The sequence below is a fragment of the Calliopsis andreniformis genome, chromosome 10 (genome assembly GCF_051401765.1).
Source record: "Calliopsis andreniformis isolate RMS-2024a chromosome 10, iyCalAndr_principal, whole genome shotgun sequence".
In the NCBI taxonomy this organism is placed as follows: domain Eukaryota; kingdom Metazoa; phylum Arthropoda; class Insecta; order Hymenoptera; family Andrenidae; genus Calliopsis; species Calliopsis andreniformis.
This window is the reverse complement of record NC_135071.1, coordinates 8,654,935-8,668,396: the sequence shown is the minus strand read 5'-3', so window position 1 is coordinate 8,668,396 and position 13,462 is coordinate 8,654,935. Positions and strand designations below refer to the sequence as shown.

Here is a 13,462-nt window from a genome sequence, read left to right as displayed (position 1 = left end):
CTGAGAGGTTGATAGAGACAATTGGAAAAGTAAAAGGGGAGAAAATTGGTACCAGGAATGAATACTTAATTGTACAAACGTCAGTGAAGAAGTAAAATTAGTGATTTATAATAGAACCATAGGAAACTTGGATAGAATTTCTATATTTAAACGTGTGCAGCATGTAAATTGTACAAGATATTATACAATTGTATGAGATATAAGTGATTCCTTCTGCAGAATTTCTTAAGTAAAATAAACCTTCGTTTTGAAAAGAACTTCTGAAGATCTGTTTGGTACATGTACACTTAACTGGGATTCTGTTTTATCAAATTTCACTTCATGAGAATTTTTGTTACAGTATTATTAGAAGAACATATAAATATAAAAAGAATTATGTTTTATAGAAATTTTATTTTTATAAAATTTAACAGAGTAGATTTACTTTAATTGTTAAGGAATTGTTATGGTGCTTCAAGTAATTTTAATTTTTCAATGTAGTATACAAAATATCCCACTATGCATATTTAGATAGGTATTAGAAAGGTGGGATAGTTTTAACAGATCGATTGTTTCGTATACTTTCTTACACACCTAACAAATGATGATAGTTTTTGGGGGATTAATACCAGAATTACCAAATAGCTACACATTAATAGTTCTAGTGTTCATATAACAGTACAAAACAAAGTTTATGCCTGTCAACATAAAAAGTTTCAGTGATAGAGGAGTCTAGATAGAGTTGAATGGTTTCCAGGTTTTTTTGTAAGCTAGGCCTAGATATTTTAGTCTTTGTAGCGTCTGCACGATAGCATTTAAGCTAAAACATCTGTCCTTGCCAAAACTTCTCGTGAGTCACTTTATATTTATAATTGTAAGTTGTTAGCACGTGTAGAATCTGTTACCGAAGAATTGAGGAAAACCGACTCTTTCTGAGAAACATCACCATTGTCACGTGGGAATTATAATATAGAGACGCATAAAATGACAAATCGAGGTAGACATTATTCAAGTGAATTTTTATTAAAATGCTCACGATTGCTATCTCAATTTATCATAATTAGCTTTGTAAGATTCTTTTTATGATTAAACATGCAAGAAATTATGAATTCTGTTTATCAAAACATCATTTTCAGTCCTTTGATCGTACTACTTGCTACCAGGATCCACATTTCTCAATTTGTCAAGGAACAATCTGTTTATTAATATCGATGCTTATCATCTTATTATTTTTAAACTATATGTATTATTCAATTGCAATATACGGCTTGTTAAACACGAGATATCGCAATATGTTAAATCACTGTCAGTTAACTCGAGAGTTACAGCATTAAGGTGAATTTTTGTGCCAGTAGCAAGTACTGAATCTTGCCCACTGTTACACGCAGTGTGATAAATTATTAATACATTGAACTGTCAAAATAAATAAAAATTTACTGCATTTACTTGTTTTAATTGGAAGCTTTGAATTGATCTCCGGAACTACGGAGCCTGGAGTTCCTTACTTCCACCGCTGCCGATACCATGCAGTGTTATGCCTCCTATTAGGGCTAGTACTGTGTTTCATGTTACGTTACGCTGGGATAGGTATGCGTCTCCCTTTAAGTACGACTTCTTGTTGCATTATACTGTGATACGATTCTCGTGTATCGTTAATGTAAAATTAATGGCGTTACCACTAAATAAACAATTACAGTATATCGAGGTATGGGATAGAGGACGTGGCTCATATAAATTCGCCTCTGTGAAGGGTATATTGTTTTCTTATGTCAATACCTACCATATGCACATTCGGTATGCAAATACTTTTCTGACTCACAAATTATTGCTTGTTTTGTATTATTTCCTTGTTACACAGCATCGAGTATCTTAGATTGAAACTGTCATACAAAATATCCTTTTACTATGTAATTCTTTCTTAGCTAGCAATTTTGATACAAAAAGTGGGTGTCGCGTATAGTTCCTAAAAATTTATAGTTGTATAAACTTCAAACTTACGAATAATTATAGAATTATGCCAGCGACAAATAGCTACAAATTTTACAATGACGCCAAATTATGTCGACAAGAAGTAGCTATACGTTTTAAACTGATGTAAAATTACGTCTGCGGTAGCTAATGTATTAAATGAAACAATTCTTACTAATACATACATATATTTACTATTTTCTTACGTAACGTTATTATAAGAAACCTAAGAATGCCGACACTCTTTTGACTAACTATAACATAGGGTAGTTATCTATACTTATTTCAGAAGCATGGGACAACTGTTAAATTCTTTGCTCATTTACTGGTTTCACAAAGTTGTCACATGTGTGAATAATTAAAATGCCCCAGTAAGTGTTGCTACGAAATTTCTAGATTTTTCTGTAGATTTTACAAAGAATTGTATGAAGCAAAAATTGGACTACATTTAACTCAGCTTAACTTTCATAAATCAATTCTTTCTTAACGGTATCTTCTTCGAGGTAAAAATATTAGTTCCAACTTTTTTAAACGAGGCTATTATATTTTTCTAGTATTTTCTATTCAAACAAATCGTGACAGATCCAACAAAATAAATATAAAGTACAAGTAACAAATATGTTACCAAAAAATAAACATAAAATGTTAAGACACCAAAAAAGTTCATTTCCAAAAATCACGCTGACATAAATGTAAGTAATTCAACACAATTTTTTGTGAAGTCTAAAAATGTTTTAATAAATTATTGTACAAGCTTCATCACACCTTGTTAGTTCATCTTCAACACCAGATTAAAATCGTGTCCCCTCGGTCAGAACAAGAACACAAATGAAAGTTCTATAGCCTTTGCTTTCTGCTTGGTTGCAGGTCCCTGGAAGTGTTCGAACAGTATGGCGTGACGCACTCAGAACTCCTGAAAACTCAGCGGACAGCCGGTGCTTCCGGATTGGGCGGTCCACTGAGACATCCGAACTCCATTATTCTGTGGCTCCGCTGCGAAAGGGTAAGTGGACCAGATACGTGTGTCTTTATCCCGCGACCGATTGTCCGCCGATCCTCTTCCCTCGCTACCTTCCTAGACTCGAAAACAGAAAGCGGGGATCATGTCCGTTTTCAAAGTTTTGCAGACCCGTGAACCAAAACGATCACGCCACGTTTCATAACTGCTACTTGATAAATGATAAAGTTTATCGTTGCGCTACTAAGCCTGCTCCCGATATCAACACGTCACACAGTCCTGAAATACTTGAGAGAAATGAAAATTTTGACCATTTTTGGTTACTTCAACTTTGGTGTTATTGAATTCGTTTATCGTGCAGGATCCTTTTTTTTTTTTTTATTTATTTAATTTTTAATGTTGCATCTACCCTCAAGGGTCATTAGCAACCACGGTTGATATACATGGCTTTGGCTTAAATTTGGTTTAGTAAGTTAACATGTTTCAAAAAATTTATAACATCGGAGCATGATTTTTCATTTTTGATCGCTTCTTTGAGATTTCCGCAGATTTGGTATAGATTCCGTTCACGTTGGTATTTTTGGCAGGAAGTGATGATATGTTCCATCGAGATTTTGGTGTTGCAAATGGTGCACAGTGGTTGGTCTTCTTTTTTGAGCAAGAAGGAATGCGTGAAGTTTGTAGTGCAGGATCCTTGTTTAGAATGTAATTTGTCTATAAAAATTCTTTGAGCATTTAAGAGTTGACGTCAGATGGCAAAACCTGATAGGTCATGATTTTCTAATTTCTCAGTACAGGGATTAAGGTAGACAAACCAAAAGGTAAACCCACATGTCATGAATTGTCAGCTTACTATTTTCTTAAACTACGTGATGTACAGGTATTATCTTTTGTAAACCGATAGTTACATCTAAATACACATAGAAGAGTATATATGTATCTCGAGTTTGAAGAAAATAGTGACAAAAGGCATTTGGAAGTTTTATGGAGAGGATCTGCAGAGGGGAACTAGATGCATTGAAGAACTTCAGGGTTGCTTTGTGTTTATTACTATTTTAGGCGTTTTTGTATCTTTAGACGTGAGTATGTTTTCGTGTACTGGCTTTTTTTATGGGGTAAGTCATTGTACGTGCAAATGCGAAATGCTTTACGAGTTACACGAAAAATCTGAGGGGCAATTGGCTCTTTCACAGTGGATAGAATCTCCATTTACTGTTTTACGATTATATAGAAGATTGATAAATAATGGTAAAGAAAACATGTAGTTCGATCCAGCTATAAATTTAATTTTTCTGAACAGTGGATTCGAAATTGGTCAAATTGTTAATCTGTTTAAAATTGTTAAGATACCATATGCGAATTATACATTATTAGAACATTCATAGTAACACCTTAGTATTTGATTCAATATTAAGAAATTTAATATTACAAATTGGGTTGATACTGCAAGCAGTCAAAGGAATATTAACGCTGCAAGACTTATCGAGTTTGACATTCTATTATCATAAAAATACAACAGAGTACATTATCAAACTGATACTAGTTATATTCAGTGTAAAAGAAAAAAATATTTGGTCTAGCGTTTCACTGCAAGTTACTGTAATAGTTTTTGTGCCATCACGGTAATAAAAAGGAGACATGATATCTATTGCACTTATCTTTGCAGTTACTACGTTTGCACAGTGAAGTCTTCTTACAGTCGAAACGGAAGAAGTTTATATCTACTATGATGTTGAAGGTTGAAAGTGAATTAAAAATAACTATACTGTATTCCTGTAACATGGCTGATGTTCTCTGGCATATGATAACATTTATCGGCACTCAGTGCTTCGGTGTTTAGTTGATCATTCTTCGGTCGGACACACCAAAGTAATCGTCCGCGTTATCGTCAATACTTCATTCCGTATCCACAACAGAGATACGAAAATCTGAGAATTCAAACCCCTGTGTACAGTTAAATACTCCTCTGATCTCGAATAATCAGTTATCTTCAGAAATTTTATAAAGATTTGGATAGAGAAAGCAAAAACTGATTCGAAAACTTTTTGAATTATTCTAAATAGAGTTAAAGGGGACAAGTAAAGAAGTACATACTGCGTAAATAAAAGGGTAATAGGAATTAGGCTATTACTAGGAAAAAGTTCTTCAGTTTTTTGTATACAGATTAGAGTAGTTTTTCAATATGAACTTGTTCTTTTACTTAACTTGAAATACTTTTTCGAGTTTCAGGTGAGGTTGAGATTTTTTTAATTTTCATAAACTTAAAATAATAAGTGTGACTTTCATGCAAGCTGAAGCAAATGTGTGTTTCAAATATTTAACAGTACGTTCAAGATTTCTCCCATTATTAGAGACGTTTCGGCAAACATCATCTTCTTCGACGCCACTTTGGTATTCATTGCATTAGGTTAATTTCATTAAATTTAAGTCAATTATATTCAAGAAGCTTGAATTCAGGTAATTTTTGACTAATCTGAACGAGGCTTTCAAGTCACGTTCCTTGAACTCAACCCAATTTGAATTCTCTTATTATTAGAGATATTTCAGTAAATGCTATCTCTTTTGACGCCATTTTGGTATCCACTACTTCAAGTTAATTTCATTTAGTGCAAGCTACTTCAATTGAATCGATGATTTGAAGAACAGTACAAATCTGAAGGTACATTTTGAGATATTTGGTCCCAACGTGTAGTTCTGTGCATTTTATGTATGCAAATATCTGAATCCTAGAACCAAAGTAAATAAAGTCCACCTGTTTTCTGTTCGACTTAGGTTGCGAACACATTATTGTCACGTCACGTGAGATCATGTTACATAGTACAGCAAATTATATTCATGTTATACAGGGTGGCCACTGAAAGACTGAATGATATAAAACAAAAATAACTTTTACAGACACATGTTTTTAAAATTTTTTATTATTTTATTTGGAAATATAATTAATGGATTTTTTTCAATATCATGTATGAAAAACAACGTCTCTCAAATGACCACCATTTTCCTGCTCAGAAATATAGGCTCTTTCCATAGCATTTTCATGGCAGTACGCAAGGTTTCAGGTCCTAAACGTTGGATTTCGGCTCGAATGTTCAATTTAAGTTCTTGAATTATTTGAGGTTTATTTACGTAAACTCGTTTTTTCAAGTAGCCCCACAAAAAGAAGTTTGGTGTCGTCAAATCAGATGATCTTTTAACAGTTGACGACAATTGATCTTTCACTAGAATAGGAAAACTCAATGAGTTTTACTTGTTGCTAGACATCATACGTAGCTATCTTAATCTCTAAGGGATGCTCTATAACATAAAAAACAAAAAAAAAAAAAAAAATGAACAACTTATGACTTTTTCAAACCTTTCAGCCTTTCAATGGCCACCCTATAACAAAATAAAACTAAAAACAAGGGAAAACTCTCGGTTCACGTTATGGATTTGCTATAATATGTGGCGTGATTTCACGTGACATGACAGTAGTGTGTTTGCACCCTTATTGTTAGTACACTTGGACTCAAGGCTCCAGATATAGTTTTGAGATTATTTGAAAATGGCTAATTTTGAATTTATACTGCTCTGCAACTCACCGATTCAATTTAAGGACCTTCAGTTCAGGTAACACTTAATTAATCTGATCGAATCGTAACCCTACACCAAGCCTGTCCAAATATTTACCTGTAGGCGCAATAGAGTGTCTATTCTTGCTCTTCCAATCACAGCAACACGCGACGCCAATGAGGGGACCTGTGAACATAGACTATAATATTTTCTATCTATATTATTTAAAAATCTATTATAATAGGCTATAATTAGACTACAAATTTTTATGCAATTTTATATTTTCATAAACCCAGTTAAAGAAATGGAACCAAAAGAAAAATTTATTTCGTCGTTCAACGACTAGAATTTACATTTTAGTTTTCATATTTTATATATTTTGTATTATCATATGAATCCTATAATTTTTTACAGGTTTAGAAATTCCATAAATGCATAAAAATCCACAGTTTAGCTACAATAATCTTGCGTACTGCCTATTCATACTGCACCAAGATCACCATTTTGTCACATCTCCCACAATCGTGGTTACTCCAGCCATTACCCACAGCCACTAAAGACTGCCCTTCACAGCAAGAGTAACCTTTGAACATTTCTGCCTTGCACATTGACCAGTCTCCATATCAAACGCCCGTTACGTAAATTAATCATTCCATCCATTATTTGTCTTTCACTTAATCCTTCCTTGGCGTACGAAGTCTAAGAAGAATTGCGAGATGGATTAATCTCGTTTCCTCATTCCTTCCTGGCGTAGGTCGACGTCGTTCCACGACCTCATCTCCCCTCACTGTTTCCATCTAGCAATTACAGTAGACTCACGTATAACGTGGTTAATACGTTACACATTCTACGAATTCGCATAATAGGAAATCGTGTTATACACGGGTAAAAATGTTAAGCTGAAGTTATTGAGGCCTGTTGTAGAATTTATAAAAGTGCTCCAACAGGCCTGAGTTTCATAGAATCAGTAAAAGTCGACTTTGTAGATTTAACAAAGCTGCTCTAACTGTAGTCCTTATAGTCAAGGTACTTTTATTAGTTGTGCAAACTGTCTGCCCATAGTAGATCCTACAAATGCTTACCCTGCTTAAATTTACTTACAAGGGATCATCGCAAGGAAATCTCCGATTTTGATGAAACTTTGCAGGATTATAAAGTAATCAAAAGTATTCGACACGAATATTTTTATCTGCTGTAATTCATGTTAAGGGGGTGAAAACCACCCCCAAAGATGGGGATGGAAAGCATATTTCGCTTAATATCTCGAAAACTATTGCTTGTAGCAAAATGGTATACATGAGGCGATTATGTATTTTTGAACGACGAATCCACCTATGTAAACAGTTTTTGAAAACATCAATTTATTTAAAAAATATATTAAAAAATAGTATATTTTCGTTGTTTTCACTGACTACATGTTGTTCGATTGTTTCGCAAATTCGTATGCAAATATTATGAACCAAAACACAAAATACGGATAAAATAGAATTTTGAATTTTTACGTTATAAACAAAATAATAACACTTCTAGTTACACTACACTTCGACAATTTTTAATAATTGAACAATTATGTTGTAAGTTGAACCATGTGTGGTCTACATTTAAGGAAATATGGTAGCTCTGAAAAGAGCTGTTTTTGATGTGACATGTGTCATCGGTGATGTCTTCGTTGTAAAAGCTGGAAGCAGTTTTAAAGATATTCATTGTACCATGTTGTGTTCTTATTATAGCGAACTACTTTTTATTACATGCTCTGGTGTCGCGAACATTTATATTTTAATCATTTTTTCCAGAGATTTCATTCTTGTAGTAATTCTGTAGAATGATATTAATGTATTTGAGTCATCCCAGTTCTTACAACGAAGATACCACCGATGACACATCTCACATCAAAAACAGCTCTTTTCAGAACTATCATATTTCCTTAAACGTAGACCACATTCGTGTCTCAAGAATAACAATAGCACATCGTACGAGGAATCTTTTTTCACACATATAAAAGAAATAGTCGCAGTATCTTTGGCGCGTTACAAGTACTTGCGTTACACCTATGCGAGTATACTGTACAAGTGCTAGCCTACGTTGCAAGAATTTACGACGCATCGTGTATCGCGCGCACTGCCTCCTTCGCTCTGGTCTAATAAAGCTGATCGATTTAATGTCCCATTTTTACCGAATTTTATCGCCACGGTAAATCACGTTGGACCACATTGGAGGTCGCGATCAAATGTCTCGGAGGGGGAAACCGCTTCCGTGTTGCGCAACGATTATCCAGCGAGCGCGCGAGCGTCGCCGTGGGAGGGTGGAAATTTGCAGAATTCATTGACACGGATAGCGAGCGATGGAAACTGTCTTAGTCCAGATACCAGCGAGCCACTCGTGCCGCGGTTTCGAAATCGGAAGCCGTTCGATACGTCGGCCTTGCGTATTGCGGTTGTAACGACCGTTCCAGAATTTCTTTCACCTGGACTAGCGCTAATCCGAACTTTCCCTGAAGGGGTCGTTGAGTAACACCTGCTCACGCGCGAATAACGAAAATTGAGAAATAATCGGTGCATTCTCGCTCTGCTCGACCGCGCTTGCGCGGGGATTTTTATTTGAGGTACTTGTTGTCGAAATCGAGTTTCTTAGGAATGTCTTATAATTTTCATCGCATCTTAATATAAATTTCATCTACGTTTAGATAAAATTTTTTAAAATTTCACCATCCCGAATTCGAGTTATTTGCTTTCAGAGTTTCTATTTCTAACACGTAATCCCTGTCCCGATACTTCGCTGAGGTGTGACATTTTTGCTGTATCTCCGGCAATATTCTGAGGAACTTGGTAAAAGATTAATGTACAAGGTGTTCCAAAACTGGCGGTACAAGCGGGAAGGAGGTGATTATACATGAAAAAATAAGACGAAAATGTAGAATAAAAATGTTTGAATAAATGTAGAATAAAAAAGAATAAAAATTGATCACGCTTCGTTTTAAAAGAATTGATTTGAAATTTTGACCGAGTACAGCTATACCGATCTACAGGTTTGGACGCTTGAGAGATAAACGGAGAAAGGGAAATGCTTCTAGCGTATCGTAAAGATAGTCAGCGGCTAGACCGAGAGTGTTCCCCTTACCCTCTGTACTCTTCAAGCGTCCATAACTGTTCTTTCATACACTTGCACCTGACCATAATTCAAAATCAATTTTCTTGAAAACGAAGCGTAATATCAAGCATTTTTATTCTACATTTTCGTTTTATCCCTCCATGTAGAATTATCCTCTTTTTGCTTGTATCGCCAGTTCTGGAACGCCCTGTATAATACATAAGAATTTAATAAAAACAGAAACAGCACAGTTTACCATTTGATTAGTAAATTATAGCAATTTAAAGTTTATAATTCAGCGAAATTCCGAAGAATTTCCGAAGCATAGTACCATAGCAACAGTATAGGGTAATTATCGAAAATTTTTGTGATACCCTAATAAACGAAATACTCGTAAATAATGGTTATGTGTAATTAACTTTCTAATATGATTGAACTGAAACAACTACCTTAATCCCTTTTTTCAGCAACTGACGTTGTTGTCACCATTATGGGTATTGTGCAAGGTGATGATTTAGGGAAAGTGGACTGGTCAATTCATAACTGTTTGTTTTTTGAGGTGTACTTGTTCATGATAGGATAGTTTTTTTTTTAAGATGAATTGTTGCGTCGCATCAACTGCACTTTATGATTATTAGCGACGACTTGTATGGTTGGGAATAATGTGACTATTAGGATTTAATAATTTAAAAATAAAATCACTTTAGATATTTGTTTACTATTGCTGGAGTTGTTGTCTAGAGTTTGATTCATTTGAAATTTAGTATGCTTGTCTTTTTTGTGAAATTGAAATATATACAGTGGAATTTAAATTGTTCGAAATACTAAAGAAATATAAAACAGCTTATATTTCTTTATTATATCTCTTTTATACCTCTACTTACGGTAATTCAGCATACTTTCTATTTATGATGTTAATGAAATTTCAGCAAGTAGATACATTCCTTTTCATAATAGGATTTTTTTAGTTTTTTATTCTTTATTGTGTTTCATTCTAAGACCCAATTCACATGAGCGATATTTTGACTCACGATCTCGTTGCAATTATATGTCAGTCTTCGTTGTCTGTAATTAGGAAAACAAAAAAAAATGTATGATCGCAACGAAATCGTGCGTCAAAATGTCGCTCGTTTGCCATTGGCTCCAAAAGTGCAATGTAACTTGCATTTTAGTTGTGAGTAGATACATATTTAAATGTAAAATTAATCATTTTGTAAGTTTTAGTAAGTACACTCATATGCCATTTTCACATGCTAGTCAAACGAAAAGGAATATGAAATAACATTAACAGATATTTATGCGTATGTACGTCTTCCACTCAAAAGTACCTACTAGAACATCTGTTTGATCACAAAAAATATCTGGAAAAGTTATGAAATCGTTAATAAATTCCGCTTCGAAACAGTGAAAAGCTACATGACAGTCAACGTATTGAATTTCTAACAATAAGTAAAGTCATTTATATAATATTTTTCCCTTATTCCTAGTAATAGAATATACTGCTAGACTTAAACCAAAAAAGTGTTTTAATTTTTCAGTTAAATATTTTCTGATATGACTATTTGCCAGTTATTTATCTGTCATGATAGTGATTCAATATTTTCATTTTTCTTAATACGTTTGCATTGTTTCTTCGCATAATTTTATTATAAATACATATTCTATTTTTCAAAATCTATTATGACGATGTATTTTTCCTCCATTTCTGTCAATTCAAGACCTCAGACATGGCAAAAAGGGCAAACAAACCTTAATCATATAAGAGTAATTATTTGACAATTTATTGTTATCAGTACAGCATTGTCAATTAATTAAATATTCTAAATAGTGAAGAAAGTGACACAGAAAAAAATATTTGTCACTTTAGTGAAATAAATGTTAAATGCTGCGTTTTCTGTAATTTCTATATAATTAGATATTATGTAATTGATTGACAATGCTGTATCATGATAATGTTCATTCTGTCACTCCTGGGGATTCGAATTAGCAGGATTTAGGAAAAAATACGTTAATTCAAACCTAGGTCCCCAGTTGGCCACAGCAATGCCGATTGTTAGAAATGTAAAGAATCGATACTCTGCTGTTCTACTAGAATTGCTATATCCTTTCGTTGACTATATATTTCGTATTTGTATCGCAAACGAGTACCCAAATGAAATTAATAATTTCTCCATCCTATGCAACACTTTCTCTGTACGAATGCAATTGCTGTGTTGTGTTGTAGATTCAATTTTTATCTTCGTAATTTTAGATGGAAGATCCCAATATCATTATTTATCCTTCTCAATTGATGTTTATCATTTTTCGAATGTAGTCATGTATGCAACTTATCTTTTCTTTGGTACATTTCAAAAATACCGCAACATGCAATATTCTCACCTTATCTTCTGAGAAAATAATTATCATTTATGTTCAGTAAAATTCCAGAAGATATCCTCCGTCTATCTACATTTAGGGGCAATTACATATGTAATAATCAGTCATAATTTTGAAAAGTATAATTTTTCGATAATTCGAGAATTAATTATTCATTTCTTAACTTGTTTTTTAACTTATTGATAATTTGTTCCTAAATTAAGCACTTATTCCTATACACATATGCAATTATACAGGATATCAAATTATGGTAGGACTTACAGTATATGGTGCTTTTCTGGGGAAAAAAGATAAATAAACAATTTAGTGCAAAATTTTTTACTTTGCTCCAGATTTGCAACACATTTCATAAACAACCAATGAAAACAAAAATTGACAGTCCAATGGAGAACTTGAAATTCTATCCTAATATGAACCACGTTAACCCGCGATTGGCAAGACGCGATCTAAGGGACCCTGCATGAAAGTTTAAAATAAATGACATTTTAATCTTAACACACCTAGAAACTTGTGATCAGTATTTACTCATTGGACCTACCTTCTAATATTTCTCAAAGAATGCGAATATAGTCTAACGTAATTCTACAACCTGAAAAACAACTAGTTTCCAAACGTGTAAAATTCAACATACTATACTGCGTTCACTGAGAGAACGCAGTCGTTTCACGCAGATGGCTTCCATTGCCCCGACTGACTTTTCCACTGAGATTGGTGAAGGATTCAAGAGCCTAAAAGGACACGCCTTGCTTCTTTCTACTCTGTATACCTAGTGTCCAAATGAAACAAATGTTTCTATCTATTAAGAAACAATATTTATTGAGATATCAATGTATAAGAATCCACAGCTTATTTGATTATAAAGAAACAGCAACGGTAGAACTGTTTCCTGGATTTCCTACAAAATGTTCGATGCGACCAGGTAGTTTATGACACGGGAAATCTAGGGTCGTTTATGGTATTGCAACGCAGTAAGAATTCTGACTAGTACCAGTACGTTTTCGGTCGACAGAGACGATATTCAAGAAGATTTTTATTTGCTAACAGAGCCGCATTAATACTTTCGGAGAAAACTAAAATCTAAAAGAATATCGTTTGCTTGCTCAAAATTTCTTTCACACCGTTTATGCGCTAACACTTGAAGAAGTGACTTTCTTTAGAAATGGTAGGACCTCCAAGGGCCCAACAAGGGGTTCATGGGTAGGGATGTGCTCGGGAGTGACAGAGCCAATAACTAATGAGCGTAGGCGTGAACTGCGCAAAGGGTACGAAAACTCGTCAACCGACAACTGCGTTCTCCCAGTGAACGAAGTATAGTTACGGATTAATCCACGTCTTATACTCCAAGTCACTCAATGCAATTGAGACACCGCTCGAAGCAGCTCAGCGAACAATAAGAATCCAACAATAAATGGAGCAATCACGCAAGAAGGAACATTCCATTTGGACGAAGGTGGCTCGGAGGAGCCGAGTCCTACTTGGAGGCAGAATCCAGGCTAGAAATCCAAAGCGCTGAGGCGACGTGATCGTGCGGCTTTCTGGCAGTTG

At 34.3% G+C, this 13,462-nt stretch overlaps 1 protein-coding gene across 1 annotated transcript in view; it reads left to right on the top strand.

The window, feature by feature from the left end:
• The window catches only part of LOC143184444 (tRNA dimethylallyltransferase), a 153,422-nt gene that overhangs the window by 87,212 nt on the left and 52,748 nt on the right, over window positions 1-13,462 (top strand). The window contains exon 4 of the mRNA XM_076386674.1: window positions 2,815-2,950. Within this exon, the coding sequence (XP_076242789.1) occupies window positions 2,815-2,950 (136 nt within the window). The remainder of the gene's footprint in view (window positions 1-2,814; window positions 2,951-13,462) is intronic.